The sequence below is a fragment of the Telopea speciosissima genome, chromosome 8, assembly GCF_018873765.1.
Source record: "Telopea speciosissima isolate NSW1024214 ecotype Mountain lineage chromosome 8, Tspe_v1, whole genome shotgun sequence".
NCBI lineage: Eukaryota > Viridiplantae > Streptophyta > Magnoliopsida > Proteales > Proteaceae > Telopea > Telopea speciosissima.
In genome coordinates this window covers 8,497,718-8,516,600 of record NC_057923.1, presented here as the reverse complement: position 1 = coordinate 8,516,600, position 18,883 = coordinate 8,497,718, and the positions used below count along the sequence as shown (strand labels likewise).

Genomic DNA, 18,883 nt, shown 5'->3' with positions numbered 1-18,883 from the left:
AGGCACTCCCTAGGCATTGGGCTTCCTAGAGAGGAGCCGGATCCAATACATTGTGGGCAAATCCTCTCTATTTCCACATAATAATAGTCATATCCTTCACTATCATTCGTGACGCATAATGGAATGACACTGATAGTGGCAAAATTGGGAAAACAAACAGCATGTTTTATTTTTTATTATTATTATTTTTTTGTTTTGTTTTGTTTTGGTTTTTTTTTTTTTTTCCCCCCCTTGATGATGAAGCATTTCTCATGGGTTTTAACCTACTCTATTCTGTAATAGTTAATAGGGCAAATTTCACGGACACCCCCTCTAAGTATTCAATATGTCACAGACTTACCAAACTTCGAAAAAATATCAAAGACTGCCCTTATTTTATGATTATATTTCAACTAAGTCCAGTCCGTTAGTCTTTTGCAGTTAAGCTGCTGTTAACATTTTTATAATGGCAAAATTACCCTTTCAACAAGGTGAACTCCCAATAATATCCTTAAACTTTTTATCTGCCTCACGGTCTCCTCCCTCCCCCAAACCCTAACTCAATCCCCCTTCTCACTACCGGTAGCCCTTCACCGCTCCTCTCATCTCTCACTACCTACCGGAGTGTTCGATGTGAACTTAAGAGTATAAAAATCCGAGAGGGAGAGGGTGATGGTGTTGGTCTTGGCGTTGCAGCTTTCTTGGAAAATCCAGGTTTGACACAAACAGAGAAGGATGAACTCTAGTTGACATTGGAATTGCAGAGACTAAAACCAAACCAAACTCCATTGGGAATGAAGGTGTTGTAATGGAAGGAAACCGTAGAAGGCCCCACGTACACCTTCACTATCTCCGGCTTCCAACCATCATAACCGGATCTTAGCAGATAGAGATAACAAATCTGGTAGGTACATGGCCCTCTTATCTGAAACATATCCGTCGAGCATTGCTCAAAAATCCGAGACGATGGGTCGTCCAGCCTTGGGGCATAAACCTAATCCACCTCAATGATTAGATCAGATCAGATATCAAAATAGATACATATTCCTTTAATCCTTTCCTTTAAGAATATGGAATTTCAAGAGAACAAACAGATAATAAAAATTTGAAGAAGTGATCATCGATGCAGACCTGGTTACCATAAGCTTCGTCAAATGAGAGGCTGATTCTGTCTCGGGTGAATCTTACTGGTGAGCAGCTCGTTTTTATGCTCACCGTGTATGAACAACTGCTGCTCTTCGCGATCTGACTACTCTGGAGGACCCAGAAAGAAAGAGGAAACAAAAAATGGGGAAAATTAAGGTATGAATACACCAGGCTGAATCAGGTTCAGGCAATGAGAGATGAGTGAGAGATGAGTGAGAGATGAAAGGAGCGGTGAGGGGCTGCCGGCGGCGAGTTAGGGTTTGGGGGAGGGGGGTAGATTGTTGGAATAGGGAAGAAGAGGGAAGAAGGGGGAAGGTTGATATTTTAGGGTTAAAATGGACATTTCAACTTTGGGGTTAAAATGGATATTTCATCTTGTTTTTTTAAATAATTAATGGGGTTAAAATGGACATTTAACTTTGGGTGGTAACCCTATTTAACGTCAGAGGGAAGGTTGCCATTTGGACCAAGTTTGGTAAGTCCGTGCCATTTTGAATACTTAGAGGGGGTGTCCGTGAAATTTGCCCTAGCTAATATAATGTAAAGAGGGATCCATTTGGAAACCTAGTATTCTAGCAACCTGTATTAACACCACTATGCAATTACCAGGACCATCATCCCAACGCCAAGAAACACATCATGCATGTGAGAGGGCGTAGGAAGCACCACCAAGCAGAGGTCTTTTTCCCTTCAATCAAATACCCCTTTTATATTGACACATATCATGTGTATGTCCCTGCATGTGTACCATCATTCTTAAACAATATTGTCTACTCTCCCAACTCTCAAGTGGAAATAGACGTTTTAGATTAAAACAAAAATGTAAAAATATATTGCTTAGATTTATCGTGTGATTTTTTAAAATGTCAACTTCAATTGTTAGGTGGATAAATACCTTTCTCTTTTTCTATGAAAAAAAAACTATTAACATTCGCGGTTCAAGCAATACGAATGCACATCCATGGTTGTAATTGTTTTTTCTTAGCATTCCTAGCCAAAACCTGAGCTATCTTTCCATACTTGTTATCCACCTTGAATGCATTTACCTATGAAAAAGAGTTCATTTCCTGCCTCCTGAGTGGCAGGCCCATGTGTCTGGGCATAGCTTGTGCTGCGGCACAGAGAACATTGTCCCTAAAATATAAAACTGCAGCCCATCCCAAAAAAAAAATTTAAATTTTTTTTGCGTATGACTCATTTCGTATTAAATATGATCAGCCAAAAACCCCACTTGTCCTTTAATAATTGTTGATTACTACTATACTAACCTGCCAATCAAATTTTTTACTAGTCTATGTTATCCCAAGAGCCATACATGCACCACTTCGTCACTAATCTTTTTACTCACTCTCTATTTTATTATTATATATTTTTTTTTGTGGCCATTCGTCACCCATAATCAGCAACATTAGAGTGTTTTTTTTAGAAAGAGAACGCAACTTGGTCGTGTGTGGCGCACAATTCCTGCGCCTAGATGTAAGAGTGCACGAAATGATCACTGCATCCTTAGGAATTTACTTTTTCATGAGGATACAACAGTCATTTTGTATAGCCCTGTGTCTAGGTAGAGCCGCACAACACATGACCAGATAGCGTTCTTTTCCCTTTTTTTTGTATTTTTTTATTGGGGATGGGGTGTATTAGTGATTAAAATTTGTTGATGACCTCATTCTACGCACTATACTCTGTCTGATATTTATTGAATATCTGACATGTAATGCACATACATACATACATACATGCAACACAAGCTGCCTGATTGACAAAGAACACATCCTCTACGCACTACTGTCTACCGGCCAAAGTGCAAATACCACTAACAACCATATGAACCTTCTCACTTTCATCAAAAAAGAAAAAAAAAAAAAAACAAAAGCTGCGGCGTGTGCGCTAGGTGCGTGGTTTAGTCTCATGTCGGGTGTGTGCGTGTGGTATGTGTTGTATATATCCGTCATTCCCAGGTCCTAAAAATCGGTTAACCTTTTGGGATTGGTGTATGGTTTGTGTGATTAGACTTCCATTAAAAAAAAAAAAAACCATATGAACCTTCTTAAATCACCCACGAAAATTAAAAAAAACATGAACCTCGATAATGTTATTTTCTTAGAAACCCGATAATGACTAGCGGTGCAACGGCCATTTCATGCACCTTTGTGTCGGTGCAAGAGCAGCATGTCTCGCATGATCGGATGGCCACCCTATTACATAGTGCTCGCCTTCCCTACGCCCTGACATAGGGGCGCATGAAAGTCAAACAAATATTTGATTCCATTTCCCGTCACGTGGATGATCCAGACTCGAACCCATACCACTTGATCACTGGTCGAGCAACCTTACTCTTGCACGAAAGTCCTAAAAAAGGCCCACATGAATCCCAAACTAGATAAAGAAGTGAAGAACAGAGTGGGCCTATGGTTCCATGGATCAAATAAAAAAAAATTCAGTAGTTGGGCCCATGATAGTAAACGTGTGGAAATCTTCCGACGGGCAATTCCAATAGGTCTCAAAGAAAAGTCCACTTCTGATTTCTTCTTCCAAATCCTTTGGAGTAAACACACCAAAACGCAGCAATAGTTGCAGTAGAACCACCATTGAAGGTTCCTTGTTTCCTTGTCTTGTTCCACTTCCACCACCTCACGTCGCCTTCTTCTACGAAGTTCAGAACAAACCCGTTTCTTCCACACGACTTTGAATGCTTATTTATTTCAAAATAAAGAAACCCCCCCCTCCTCCTCCTCCATCAGTTGAGACCTTTCTCCACCCATAAATATTGATCATCTTCTGTTTCTATTCACTTCATTTCGATCATCAAGGAAATCCTGATAATAAGATTTAGATTGAGAGTTCAGGAATCCAAAAAAGATTGATTTTGTTTTTATAAAGATGGAATTCTTCAAGAAAGGCAAGTCTGTTATACTTCGAAGTCACCTGGACAAGTACCTTCTCGCTGATGACGATGGAGAAACGGTTCGGCAGAGTCGGAACTTGTCCTCTAGCAAAGCGAGGTGGACGGTGGAATTCGTGGAAGGGAAGAGCCACTTGCTGCGCTTCAAGAGCTGCCATGGCCTCTACCTCACCGCTTCCTATGCTCCCTTCCTTCTGGGTATGTCAGGAAAGCGTGTCATTCAGTCTCTGCCCTCCTCCAAGTGTGACTCTTCGGTGGAATGGGAGCCCCAAATGGATGGGATTCAGGTGAAACTCAGGTCATGTGATAGCACATACTTGAGAGCCAATGGAGGTCCGCCGCCTTGGAGAAACACCGTAACCCATGACATCCCACAGTTGACAACTACACAGGACTGGATATCATGGTATGTGGAAGTGGTGGATAACCCTGAAACCGATGAGTCCTTCGCCGATTACCAATCCCAGGCATCTAGCTTGTCTTCTGTGTCGGATGAGCTCGTGGATTCCGAACCCAATTCGCCATCGTCGACAGCGTTGAGCAAAGCCAAGAAATTTTCATTTTCGGCCTTGGCGAAATCCAACAAATTCTCATTTCCCAAGTCGCCCAAGTCGTCTTCTCTTATTGCCTCGGAATCGGGAAATGATAACTCCCACCACCATGAATCTTTTGCAAGCCAGGTTCGGTTTCCTTCTTTTTCTCTGTTTCTTACCTGTACTTATTTTACTAAATCCAAATGAACCAATCTGCTTATTCTTGGGTTAGAATTACTTTTTTGAGATTTGCGACCAGAAGCGAATAATGCCTGGAATTAATGAATAATCTTCCCCTCCCCTGTTTTCTCTTCACCAGAGTTCTCGATCCTCATTGTCATTTGAGGTTTTAACCACCAACCAACGTGCACCACCACCACCACCACCACCGCCACTACTGGGTGGAGATGGGGTCATGGACAGGATTAGAATCTAATCACAATGATTCAGATTAATAAATTTTTAGGCCAACTGTGTACAGGTGTCTCAGGTTGTAAGACTTTGTCAAATCTCTCTCTCTCTCTCTCTCTCTCTCTCTCTCTAGCAAACTCATACCCGCAATTACAACTAATTGGAGACAACACGTTTCTGAAGCTTTTCAAAGAACCTTTTTCTAACTTTCCAGTTCTTCGCCAGAAAGATCCGAATCAAGGATAGTTTCCGTGTTGTCTGGAGATGATACCTGCAACGAAGCGGAGTCCACAACTACAAAGTAGGAATTGGAGGGTCCGAGAGTAGGGTCAGGGTGGATGGCCTAATCGTGTCTATCCAGTGTACACACAGCCCTTGTAGTTTCCTTTCACATCTATCCCTACCTTCTCCACCGCCTTTGTTTGCAACTTAATATATATATGAAGCTGGTTTCAGAATCATTCTGTGAGATCTCTTCCAAATTATTTAATTTTGCTCTAGTTTCCATATCAAATTGAATAGGGATCTCATTGGAATCTAATCTCTGGTTTTTTATTACTGTAATATCAGAGTGGAATGGAACTCTTCCGTAATGCGAAGGCCGTCAGGCTACGGGGCCACCATGAGAAGTACCTACTTGCAGAGGAGGATGAGGAAACGGTGTGCCAAGAACGGAATGGATCTTCTAAGAGGGCTAGATGGACGGTGGAGTTCGTTGAAGGAGCCAACGTTATCCGTCTTAAGAGCCATTACGGCAAATACCTCACCGCTACCAATATCCCCTTCCTCCTTGGGATGACTGGTCGTAAGGTTCTTCAGACTCTGCCCAGGAGGTTGGATTCATCTGTGGAATGGGAACCCATCAGGGAAGGAATGCAGATCAGACTCAAGACCCGTTACGGCCACTTCCTACGAGCCAATGGAGGGTTACCTCCCTGGCGCAATTCCATCACCCATGATATTCCCCACAGAACTTCATCTCAGGATTGGGTGGTCTGGGATGTAGATATTGTCGATATTAAAGTCGATTCTCCTCCTCGTCCTTCCCCAGTTGTTACCCGACAAGATTCTGAACCCACACCTCCCAAATTATCAAAGCAAGAGGTTTGTATTTTAGGGTTTTGAAAAACAAAATTGAAATGTCAGATCTTCCTTCCATAATGTTTTTTGTTGTTGCAGTCGATTGATTCATATGTCTGTTCGCCACCCAAGCCTGATGGTCGGACAATCTATTACAATATCGCTGATGAAAAAGGTGATGTCCAAGATGCAATCCAGGGTCCCAATTTCATTTTCAAGGGAGGTAATGTGGATGAATTAACCCAGAAGTTGGAGGAAGAGACTGGGCTTCAAGGTATCACTGTCTGTTCTCGCAATATCTTGAATGGCAAACTCTACCCACTTCGCTTGCATCTTCCGCCTAATAATACCACTATGCATGTGGTTGTCGTTACTGCTTCCTCAAAGGGTGAGTCTCTCCCTGCCTCAATTACACATCAATTTAGTTTTGTACTCTTTAAGTCTTCAACCTTTGATGAATAAGTTGTTGCTTTTTAGTTTATTGCTATTGTTTTAAATGATTAAGATTGTGTTTTCCTGTTAAACTTTTCAAATTGGCCCAAGATTAATACTTCTTTGGAATAACTTTATGCCCCTTACAGGTACAGCTACTTATCAGGATTTTTTTTTCCACAGCCTGTTTCCTAACAATACTTTGAAGCTGCAAAAGCGTTCAAACTTGATTTGTCCTTATTACATCTGTTTTTCTCCTGGTTTTCTCCTGTTTAGTATGATAACATAAGAAATTTGATTTTGGTTGTTTGAAGAGAGAGAGAGAGAGATTACTCTCTACTGTTCAAACATAATAGAACACTATGTTATGCATTGTCTGTACACATTGTTGTGATTGATTGAAAATAACAAGGGGATATTAAATCTATTTAGCACTTTTCTAAGTATGTGTATCACAGAAAGGTACAGCATTAGCATTCAAAGAGGAGGAAGGTAGGGAGATGGGGAGGGAGAATAGACCAATACAACATGTAAAGTCCAACTTCGGCTGCAATTTTGTTTTCATGTTTTTTTTTAAAAAAAGGACAAATCGCAGCTGCAAGAATTGCATATCAAAGACATAAGCTTGTTGTGGCATTGAGAAAAAATTAATAGGAATGGAATGGTGAAGAAGATTTGTTCAGCTGAGGGAAGTGAGTTGAGAGACAGAAAATGCTGATGATGATTTAGAAATTTCTGGTGTAATTATGTACATGGAATCCTGTGGTTTTAGACGTCACGTATTGTATTCTTGCATATGGATTTGATTTAGCTTCTCTTAATGTAACTAGGATATGTCGAACTGTATTAACATTGCAAGCTTGAAGTTAACATTGTTAGGAGGAATTGGTTCTACGAGACCAACCAATTATGTCATGTCTAGATAAAGCCTAATCTCACCCATTATGTGACTTGGAATTGATTGAAACCTCTGAAATATTTACCTAAATAAATCACTATGTATGTATTCTCAAAGTTTATTGGTTGTAGAATGTATTGAGTGTGAAATAAACAAAAAAAAAAAGGTGGAACCCTAGTTACATGGGCCATAGTTGGCCTCAGAACCATTGTGGTCACAAAATGTTCAGCCCTAAGGAAGTGCTTATATGTAATAATATATAAAAAGGAACTTCATTTCTTTGGTTGTAATATTGAGATAATATAAATGTGGTAAAATTAAGATTAGCAAATGAAGCTAGCGAGGTGGCACAATGCCAGTCCATTGGTCTTCCTTCTGCTACAAATGCAAGCAAGCATTCAATCTTGTAAAAACCAAACTAGAGGAAAAGGAGCTTTTACATTGATCAGCATGCCTAACTACAAAAGAAGGCATCTCATATCTGCAACTATTTGTCTTTGCTCTTACGTATTTTGGTGACATTGATTGTTTATAGGATTTGTAATCTCCTTTAGTCAATGATATCATGCTTTATTTGGCTACTTGGATTACATTTTGTTTATCTACTTACAGCATTTGTTCTTTTGTATTAGCTGCAAGAGATTTTGCAAAGCCGGCGAACCCCACTATTACATGAGCAAAACCTCAATGTGATTATCTGTGTATAAAACAAAAGCATACAGGTTCGATGTATTCAGCGCTCGACAGCTTGTTCGCTTGCCAAAAAAGAGAAGAATCAATTAATCAGTCAAATTTTTCTGTCTTAGCTCATTTAATTGATAGTTTGGGGCAGTGAAGGTCTCTTATAGTTGTAGCAAAGGGTTGTTACACTAGTATTCTCCAAAATTGATGTTTTCAAATCATTGTACTGAACGTGGTATATGTGATTACTAGGACTTATCTTTATGTCCGATGTAAAATTTTCTGCATTTTTATGTGAAAGTTCCAAGTTTTTAGCCTGTTGTTTCTCAGATGCTTTACGCCCAATAGAAAAATCTCTTTATTCGTGCGTTCAACGCATTTCATATACATTCCATCATGGCTAAATTGCTCTGTAGGGTTGAATGAAGAATGAGCCAATAATGAGATTTTTTTGAGGGATGCAGTAATGCATCTATAAAATTATTCCATCGAGCCTACTCTCCCTGGAGTGGGGAATAACGACATGAACAAAAACCCTGGCCAAGCCGAGGAACTAACTCCGAAGTTCTTACAAATGATGATTGAGATGAGATTTGGCATTTTTAAACCACTCAATGCTTGGTTGCGATTTCAGTTGGAAGTGTATTTCATTCATTTCTATTCAATAAAAATTTCTTTTGCTTGGATGAGTTGATTTCTTGGTGAATCGTGAAATAAAAATACATTTCTATCATTGCTCTGTCAGGCTTTCACCCAATTGCATGAATTCCCCACTTTTGTCTGCTGTAGGTGTCCACGCCGCCCATTGTGGTTGATCATCTACTCGAACTAGGTACTGATCATTGCCTTGGTAAGGTATTGTCTCACCAACTAGCTAATCAAACGTGAGCCCCTAGGACAGAATCCTCCTTTTGCTCCTCAGCCTACAAGGTATGAACAGCCATAGACATTTCCAACTATTGTTCCCCTCCCAAGGGGCAGGTTTTTACACGTTAAGCATCTGTTTGCCGCAGGAAACACATAACTTTATCCCCTGCAACTCCCTGCCCGGCCCAGTGCTCCTAACAAGGGGGGCGCAATGGCCATTCCACCCCTTCTTGAATGGGGTCCACCCTCCTCTTATTACAGGCACTAAGGAATTGGACCGGGCAAGGAATTGCAGGAGACAATTTTCCTAGATGATGGATCTATCTAGGAGACCTTGGATGAAAACAAACTCAATTGATTTGAATCATCCATATTTTGTAAGAACACACGGTCGATCATTCATAAATTGCAGGCCCCATTGAATGTGGGACCATTTTTCCAGAAGCTGCTATATAGAGAGGTCTTTATAGTTGCTTACAAACACTTTTCTTTGCAATGTGATAGTTCATGTGGTCTTCAAATTTTGTGGACAAGTTGCCCACATCATCTCTGCTGACTCTTGTGCTAAATCTCCTATGTTAGATCAGTCCAAAATTTTACAATGAATAGACAATCTGGACTCGTCCACTGAATGTAGGTACTTATCAAACAGTCATAGCTATGCATGCTGGAAACCCAAATAGCTTCTAGCTTATCAGAACCATAATCAATAAAACTAACAAGATCTTACAATACAAAGCCAACCGAAGATTGTGATGAAGAACAAGAATCTCACTGTGACTACAAACATTTCAGTTGAGGCTTTGTTGAGCTCACTTGATACAAACCTCATAATTCAAGATACAAACATGAGAAGTAAATCATGTAGTCGGTACATATGGAGGACTATTTTATTGACTGAAAGAAGAGCAAAAGAAGATTGAAAACAAGGGCAAATAAAACTTTTTCCCCCACTTTCATTAACACCAATAAGGCTCATGTAATCACTGTTAGCTACAAATATTAAGACCCAGGGGGCCATCATGTTTTTTATGCACAGGACCTCTTTATAACTCGCTAGTCGCAACACAAAATAGAAGAAAAAAAAAATCACTGATAAAATTTAGATGCCTCTCAACTCGTCTTCTCTTTATGAAACTATGCTATATGCTTCCAACTATCGTCCAACAACTGTATCCTTGCAACAAAGTTAGCTCGACGAACTCTTTTACTGCATCTTTGAACTGCACCACTTGTTACTGGTCTTTCCTTGATCAATCCATCTTATTGGGCAAATACCAAGAAACCAAAAGAACCCAACATCTGCAACTTTCCTAAACAAATTTTAAGTCAAAATTTCCTCCAAGTTCTCTGATTTGCTTTCCTCATAGTGAAGCAATATCTCTTTATGTACATAGTATTTCTCCAGCGGGCAAGTCATTCTAACAAAATCTTGCGCCCTCTTCAAAACTTGGATTGCTTTACAAATTATAGTCCTAAAACCGTCAGCTTCCTGAATTGCAGGATTGATTGACTTTATGCGCCATTATAGACACAGCATGAACGCAAAGGCAAACTAGACTTCGGGCATCCCCCTCAAAAAAAATTCCTCCTCTGAGTAGTTACTGAGAGAATCACCAAATAAAAAGCTAATTTACAGCTTCAAAGAAAAGAACCTGGGGTTGTAAGTGCCCTCTTTCACACAAGATAAGAACTTCATCCCAGTCACCAATAACCTAAATGAATCAAATTGATCAGTTAAAGCATAAAAAGGAGTACTGATGGAATGAAACATGATAACTTTGTGAATATTACCTTTACAGTTTTGTCATCATACATCATCCACCTTTCATGCTCATGGCTGTAGGCAAAGCAGTGGTAATGTTGCCCATAATAGCAAACCTACAAATTGCATGAAGAGATTCAGAAACCAAATCAATTAATTGTTGCTCTTTGAAAAATATTACACCCCACAACTGGGTTCTACATCACAGTAAAATGTAAAGATACTGAAGTGGCACCAGAGGGTGCTACTTGGACTTCGTTAGTATCAACCCAACCCAGCTCAAAGATGCAGCCCCAGTCCAGTTGATCTCAGGGAGCCAGTCTCAGGTTTCCCAAGCCTAAGCCAGTTGAATCGGGTTGGCACAACCTAGCGTATAAGTAATCCAATCTGCTCAAATTTTGCCCAGGCTCGGTCAGGGGTTATACTGTTGATGCCTAGGATAACCTGTAAACACATTTTTAAAAAGCTGAAATGTTATTACGGGAGCAGATTTCCTATACCAACAGTGGGGAATGGCTTTCCACACTTAACAGCCATTTTGCTCACATGACACTGTTTCTAGGAGCCCGAACTTTGTGGACATACTGTCCATGTCATCATCTAGTCATTCATGACCTAACTTTCAGACTAGTCTGACTTTCATACGTTAATATAATGCTTTAATCCTTTAGCATTTGCTTGGCACTATCCGAAGAACAAACACCATTGAAAAATACAAGGTAAAGAGATCTACGTGATCAGTCATATGACTAAAATGGGGCCCCAAATTATCTAGTCATTCAAGACTTAATTTTCAGACTAGTCTGACTTTCACACGTTAATATAATGCTTTAATCCTTTAGCATTTGCTTCAATAATTCAAATTTGCTTGGCACTATTCGAAGAAACACCGTTGAAAAATACAAGGTAAAGAGATCTACGTGATCGGTCATATGACTATGGGTTATACTGTTGATGCCTAGGATGACCTGTAAACATATTTTTAAAAACCTGAATGTTATAACGGGAGCAGGTTTCCTACACCAACAGTGGTGAATGGCTTTCCACACTTCCAGCCATTTTGCCCACATGACACTGTTTCTAGGAGCCCGAACTTTGCGGACATATTGTCCATGTCATCATCTAGTCATTCATGACTTAATTTTCAGACTAGTCTGACTTCCACACTTTAATATAATGCATTAAACCTTCAGCATTTGCTTGAACAAGTCAAATTTGCTTGGCACTATTCGAAGAACAAACACCGTTGAAAAATACAAGGTAAAGAGATCTACGTGATCGGTCATACAACTAAAATGGGGCCCCAAATTTGGCATGTGGTCTATTGCAGCTATTCCATATCTATCAAGTAACCTGTATCTCATATATCTATCTTATAACCCCTAAGGCCTGTTTCTGGCTGAACCAAAGGCCTTGACTCTAACCCAGACCAGCTACTTGGCTTGATCAGGCCAGGTCCAAGTAGCACCGTTTTTGGTACAACTTCGTTGAACCTGGCCCAAGGATAAACTGAACAATTGAGATCAGCGGAGTTCCGATTAATGCAACTAAAAGTATAAATCAGGGAAACTCCAGCTAGATAACTTGGTTAAGTCTATAGGAGTTGGTATGGAACCCAGCTTAGGTCCATTCTTCACCACCAGGCATCAATAACCTCCAACCTGCTCATCACCCCCTTCTACGCTCACCCCCCACCGCTCCAAATAAAAAGAAAAGAAAAGAAAATCAGAACCACTGAGATCATGGTTCCATATCTCTGTCGAAACTTGCAGTTTCGGGCAGGTTTTGACCGAGATATCTCGGTTTCGCAAGAAACCAAGATGAAACCTTGATTCGATACTGACTCATACCAAGTTTCGACTAGTTTAGACCTTTTATTTCGCATATTTCGGTAGATTCAACCAGTCTCAGTAGTTTCGACAAGTTTCGACTAATTTTGACCAGTTTCGAACAGTTTTGACATCACATGACATGTTGAGTTTTGCAAAGAAAATACCAGGTTTCTACCAATATTGGTTTCGACCCTTCAGCCTCGAAACCGAGATTTAGAACCTTTGACTGAGATAACACATGCTTTATACAAATAGTCTACCATCATGTGTCATTTGTTTACTTTTATCATACAGGGGTTGTAGTCTCCATTTAATCCTGTGCACCAAATATGACCCCATCACGATCACTAAATTCTTCCACTGTTACATGACTGCAAGTTTTTACCCAAGCGTTGTCAAAGATTCTACATAGTTAGAGGACAACCCATCAAGAGTGTTTGTTTGGTTAATTCTCAATGTGCTAGGAGGATTTTCCTTTTTTTTTTCAAGATGCTAGAATAGGCTTCCATTCAAATCATACTGCCTGTGTCCTCAACTATAAGTCTAACACTTCAGGCCAATAACTAAAGTGCACCTAATATAACCCCAATGCGATCCCTAAGTTCTTCCTCTGCAACATAATGACAAGAAATATTTACCCATCCATTGCAATAGCCTGTATGTTTTAGAAGCATACCATTCAAAAATGTATATTCTGTTAATTCTCACTAGGGATGTAAACGGATCGAATTCGGTCGGATAGTGGCATTATCATATTCGTATCCGATTATATTCGGACGGATTCGGATAATTTCCGGATAGTGATTTTTTGAATATATGTTCTCCTAAATGGATATGAATACGGATTGAATACGATTTTTCGACTATCCGTTGACATATTTACCGTTTTTATGATGAGGGTTAGGGTTGAGACTTAAGAGTTCAATAATTACCCTTTCTTCTACTCTTCTTAGTCATTTATTCTCTTACATTTTTTACTTTTTATTTTTTAATAGATACGTAATTCCATGTATCACATTGCATAAAACAATATATATAAACCAATAGCAAATCTAGAAAAAGAATCACATTATCTTAACTTATAAATTTATAAAAATAAGATAACAAAATCCAATGAGGTAACTTAAAAGGATAGACAAACACAGAGTTATATTTCAGATATTTTATTACCGTCAGACTGTTAAACGAATCGGATAATAATCGGTCGGATAGGGGGATTATCATATTCGTATCCGATTAGTTTCGGACAGATTCGGGTTCTCCTAAACGGATACGAACACGGATCGAATACGGATTTACGAATATCCATTTACATCCCTAATTCTCACTGGGCTAGGAGGAATTTCTTCTTTTCCTAGATGTCGGAGTAGGCTTGCATGTAATGCAATCCCGGGTTACAAAACCCTTCTTTGGGATCGGTATGGGCCTGCCCAAGTGATGAACGGTTCAAATATAACGATAACAGAAATTCAGTAATTTCAGAAACAATGTAGAACCCCTTTTGAAAAGCAAACAGTAGTTGGGATGTATCCAGAATTAAAACTTTTAATAGAATGGACTATTCTGGCAGTTAAAAAAAGAGTGGAAATAAACAGAACTTAAGATTAAAAAATAGAGGAGTTTTGTGTAATTAAGGGAAGTCAATCCTTGTTGAAAACCTGTCTTCTTCCTCTCGATTAGAATACAAACACAGGGAAACCAGACTCGCTTACGTGTAAAAGAAATCTCTCAATAGGCCTCCGTTCGGCCTGAAATTTCAGGAGGAGATAGCTATCCCACAGATCTCTGAAGATCAACCACCAGTAACTCAATTTAGCAACCCAAAATGAATGAAAGATTTTCCGAAAGTTAACCTGACGGTATAAAAGGTTGAGATTCTCATGTTGGTAACTCATAGCTGGGTGATCCGGAAGAGATGAGACTCGAGGGCTACAGTCGCCCCTAGGTGAGGGATTGACATCCAGAGTTTCAGGATGAAAGGAACAGGATGAGAGAGATCGAACTCCCTCTTGCTGATTCCAATTTAGCGTCAAAATAGATCACAGCTAGTCAAAGGGAAAGAATGGGAAGAAGAGAGGAACTAGAAGAAAGAAAGAAGAGGAGAAAGAGCAGGAAGACGATTAAAAGCAGGGAAGAAATGAGGGAGATGGGAGAATACCAACCCTGAGTTGAGAGATATTAGAGTTGATGGCGATAATAAGGAAAGGGTGTAGGGGAGGGAACCACATGGCCAGTCTTGGCCATAGTTAGTAAAAGCATGTACAATACGCTTACATACAATTCAAGAAATGTTTTTTAAAATATAATTTTTCATAGATACGGAAAAAATACGATTTTTATACAGGAAAATTCCATAGAAATGGCCTTTGCCCCTTTCTTCTCTGGACTCTATAGTTAGGTTTCAAACCCTAATCCGATTTGTTTTTCTTTCGTGCTGGCAATGGGTGCAGCAGCGAGCGCCCTGTGCGGTGGCAAGTCTCCATCTAAAGGGATTAGGTCAATCCCCTTCGTGATCTCCATCTCTGACTGTACCAGTGCAGATCTGCATTACGAAACTATTACTCTTTATTGTTCATCTCCATCTGTGAGGCTATTGTTTTGAGCTCTGTAATTTCCATCTCATTCTTGTCATCTACATTTCTTTTGATGGAAATTGAGCTCATGGAAGGGATTCAGGAATCAAACCTGATCAGGAACATATTTAACAAATGGCTGCAAATTGTTTCAGTATTCCTGAAACATGTGTCATTCCATGAAATAGGTGCTAGCTGTTTCGAGTGTCTGTAGAAAACTTCTATAGTAGAGGTCATTCCACCATGGCCTCTTAATCTTATTTTGAAACTTATTATTGCTCCAAATAAAGCTCAAATAACTGTATTGTGAAAGCAAAAGTAACCAACAGAAGCTTTCAATAATCAAATAGTTGACCAATTATGGGGACTCCGATATGTAGGACTGTCCATGTCCAATAGAAATTTGTATAGCACGTCTTGTTACTGCTGATGACTTGTTCAGAGGAACATTTGGTGGCATTTGGTGGTTGGTATGAACTAGTTTCCGGCACTACTAGTACAATTGGTGGATTACTTGAATTTTTGGAGTCGATCGTTAATGAGTAATTTTGGAATTTATTGATTTCCCTATCCACACTTATATTTCAATGTTTTTTCTTCTTTATGACATGAATTATATTTTGTGGATTTATGACAGACAATATATATGTTTTCTTGTTGTAGATAATATTTTGTGGGTTGTATGACGGTGATATTACATGTTTTCAGCTATTATATTGCATTTATTTCAGTTGAGGCTTTCTTTTTGATAAAATTATTGTCTACATGCTCTTATTTTGTTTATTAGGTGATGTACATGTCTGTTGCATGGTGATTATATGCCTCTTTTTTTGTTCCCGGATTTTTGCAGAGGAATCGTATTAAACATGTACTGTATTATTGTGTACGCGTTTTGTTGTGCCGGATTGTTAAACATATTGTTCCTGCTTTGTCCGTTTAATACCCATACAATTCCGTATTTGTTTTTTGCTGTGCCTGAACTTACTATGGTCTTGGCTTCACAAAAAAAATTCAAATCAAATTCATTCCAATAATCTGAATATTATGATGAATTGCATGCATATTTAAATAATTGTAAAGAAAGTAAACCTAGTCAAACCCAATGAGTGAAGTACAGTTCAAATCAAACTCCACAACTCTGTCCTATGACTTTATCTTCAATAATAAAATATGTTAGGTTATATGGGCCAGAATACCGGGGGGGGTATTCTGGACTTTTTTACTGCTTTATTCTTGTTTCTATTATGTGGTTTAGTCCCACATTGCTTACATGTAATTTTGCCCTCTATTCTCAATAATATAAATAAAGGGCTTGTGGTGATCATTAATCATCCAAGCATTACTCTAGTTTTATTCCTGTTAACATGGTATCAGAGCAGGCAGGGGTCACGGTATCGAGTCCCCCTGGGAGCGGGCAGGTGTTAAAAAATTATTTAGCCACCCGTGTGCTCCTTTGGATAGTCCGCCGTGTTAGAACTCCTGTGACATACATATTGTTTCCTGCCTTTCCTAAAAGATCGGCCTTTTAGAAGAAGCGGTTTCGAACTAGGGTTCTTCACAGCCCCATTCTCGATCTTTTTTCTTCTTCTTCCCTTCTTTTCCTTCTCTCTTCTCTTATCCTCTCCTTTGCTCTCCATTCTCCCATAGGGCAGCATTGATGAGGTGATCACTAGATCCAGTTGCTGCCCTCCATCACCTCATTCACTGACAAAAAAATTCTGCTCGATAGGAACCAGCCTCCCTGCCAGCGATATTTGAAGCTTCAAGTTTTTTTGGATTGATTTCATCTCTCAATAAGAAATCAATCCCCCTTACTGAAGATCAAGACCTGCAGCAGATTTCTCCAAGTTCCTGTCTCCATTCTTTGAAGGTTTCCTCAGATCGATCCTTCCCAACATCAGGGTTTTCTCAAAACCCTGACAATTATCGATCTGGGGGTTTCAGATTTCCATTAAAGCTGATTTTTGGAGGAGTGATCCAGCACCATTAGAAGACCACTCTACCCAAATTTCAGCCCCTTTTGCTGAGTTTTTTTATTTCTTTCTCCCCTACATCGATCTCACCAAATCAGGGTTTTTTCCAAAACCCTGAAAAAGTCGATCTAGGGGATTGCCATCTCTGTTGCTGCTGATTTTTTGGGACACCTATTGCTGCATATAAAGAGGTCTCTCCCTCAATTTTCAGCACTTCTCTTGGAGTTTTTACTGGCTTTTCCATCACAACAGCCCTTCACTGCGATTTGGGCTTCTCTACTGTGATCATGGGTGACTCAGCTAATTCTACTGCAACTTCTGTTGGTGATGGCCAAGGCAAATCAGAATTTCATACCTTTCCTACTAATCCAATCAAACTGGATGTTTCTAATTACTTACTTTGGTCTCGGTCTGCTTCCTTTGGTCACATTAATGGCACCACTGTTATGCCAACTGAGACTGGTCATGCTCAAGAAAGATGGCTTGCAAACAATGGTGTTCTCATTTCCTACCTGATTGGTTCTATGACTTCAGATCAGCAACATAATTTTCTTCTCCTTGATACAGCCTCTCAGATTTGGGCTGCTTGCAAGGAAACTTACGGGCAGCTTGGCAATGATGCCCAAGTATATGAATTCAGGCAGAAGGTCCTCCACACTACTCGGGGAGAATTTTCCGTTTCCAAATATTATGCTACTCTACGCAATCTGTGGCAACAATTGGACCACTTCTCTGATTTCCACCCTACTACAGTTGTTGACATTGCTTCATATAAGAAGCATGTGGACAAGATCAGGGTGTATGATTTTTTAGCTGGTTTAAATGTGGAATATGACCAGATTCGTGTTCAAGTATTGGGGCATAAGCCTTTTCCCACACTTGAACAATCCTATGCCTTGGTGTCCTCTAAGGAAAACCGTAGGGCTGCTATGCTGCACCCACCTATTACTGACAGATCAGCCCTCAAGGCTGCTGCCCCGGCTACTCTTGCACTTGTTGGCACTGCTTCTCCTGGTGATTCTACTACAAGGATTGTTGTTTGTGAGCACTGTCACAAACCCTACCACACCAAAGAAAAGTGTTGGAAACTTCATGGGAAACCAGCTGACTTCGAAGCAAAAAGGGCTGCCAAGACAAAGACAAAGCCAAAGAACAAGGCTCATCACCACTGAGACTGTTACTACAGCCCCTACTACTGACATTGGTCTATCCCAGGATGATCTACAGGCATTCCTACGTGTGCTAAAGACTTCCGCTGCTGCTGCCTCTACTACATCTGCTGATACTGCCACCTTCGTTGCTCCTTCAGGTTCACACTTTGCCAGGTAAGGTATTCCATTTGGGGGTCACTGTGCTTCTGTAGCTTCTCATCCTTGGATCATAGATTCTAGAGCTACAGATCACATGACCGGTTCCTCTAGCCTGTTCCATCGTTATTCTCCCACTTCTGGGAAAAACAAGGTCAAAGTAGCTGATGGTTCCCTTTCCTCAATATCTGGAAAAGAAATCATCAACTATACTTCTTCTCTTCCTTTGTCCTCTATTTTACATATTCCTAATTTTACTACTAACCTTCTTTCTATTAGTAGTATTACTCGTGATCTTAATTGCAAAGTAACTTTTTTTCCTTCCCATTGTGTTTTTCAGGATCTAGGCTTTGGGAAGACGATTGGATTGGGTAAAATACATGGTGGATTGTACCTACTTGAAGATGGTTGTCCCTTTCCACCACCATTACCTTCTCCGCTACCTCAGAACTCCTTGGTCTCTTCTGAACTTCACCAATGGCACTCTAGATTAGGTCACCC

General features: G+C 39.9%; 2 protein-coding genes across 3 annotated transcripts in view; one reads left to right on the top strand and one right to left on the bottom strand.

Moving 5' to 3' along the window:
* Window positions 1-4,007: 4,007 nt before the first annotated feature.
* Window positions 4,008-8,358, top strand: LOC122672888. The gene is made up of 4 exons (XM_043870395.1): window positions 4,008-4,710; window positions 5,545-6,078; window positions 6,154-6,442; window positions 8,017-8,358. The coding sequence occupies exons 1-4, from the start codon at window positions 4,009-4,011 to the stop codon at window positions 8,058-8,060; spliced, it is 1,569 nt and encodes a 522-aa protein (XP_043726330.1). The 5' UTR covers window position 4,008; the 3' UTR covers window positions 8,061-8,358.
* A 1,896-nt stretch (window positions 8,359-10,254) lies between these two features.
* Window positions 10,255-18,883, bottom strand: part of LOC122672887 — a 39,837-nt gene continuing 31,208 nt past the window's right edge. The window contains exons 15-17 of one of the 2 annotated variants that reach the window (XM_043870394.1): window positions 10,727-10,813; window positions 10,518-10,647; window positions 10,255-10,480 (exon numbers count right to left, since the gene is read on the bottom strand). In XM_043870394.1, coding sequence (XP_043726329.1) covers window positions 10,561-10,647; window positions 10,727-10,813 — 174 coding nt within the window. In that variant the 3' untranslated portion in view covers window positions 10,255-10,480; window positions 10,518-10,560. Of the gene's footprint in view, window positions 10,481-10,515; window positions 10,648-10,726; window positions 10,814-18,883 lie in introns of both variants that reach the window. The other variant, XM_043870393.1, reaches the window with a different exon arrangement.

What these genes read in the sequence shown, in the direction of transcription:
- LOC122672888 (XM_043870395.1), top strand. Translation starts at nt 4,009, where the DNA reads ATGGAATTCTTCAAGAAAGGCAAGTCTGTTATACTTCGAAGTCACCTG. An exon ending in ATGAATCTTTTGCAAGCCAG is followed by an intron (nt 4,711 to 5,544) that starts GTTCGGTTTCCT and finishes CTGTAATATCAG; the next exon opens with AGTGGAATGGAACTCTTCCG. An exon ending in CCAAATTATCAAAGCAAGAG is followed by an intron (nt 6,079 to 6,153) that starts GTTTGTATTTTA and finishes TTGTTGTTGCAG; the next exon opens with TCGATTGATTCATATGTCTG.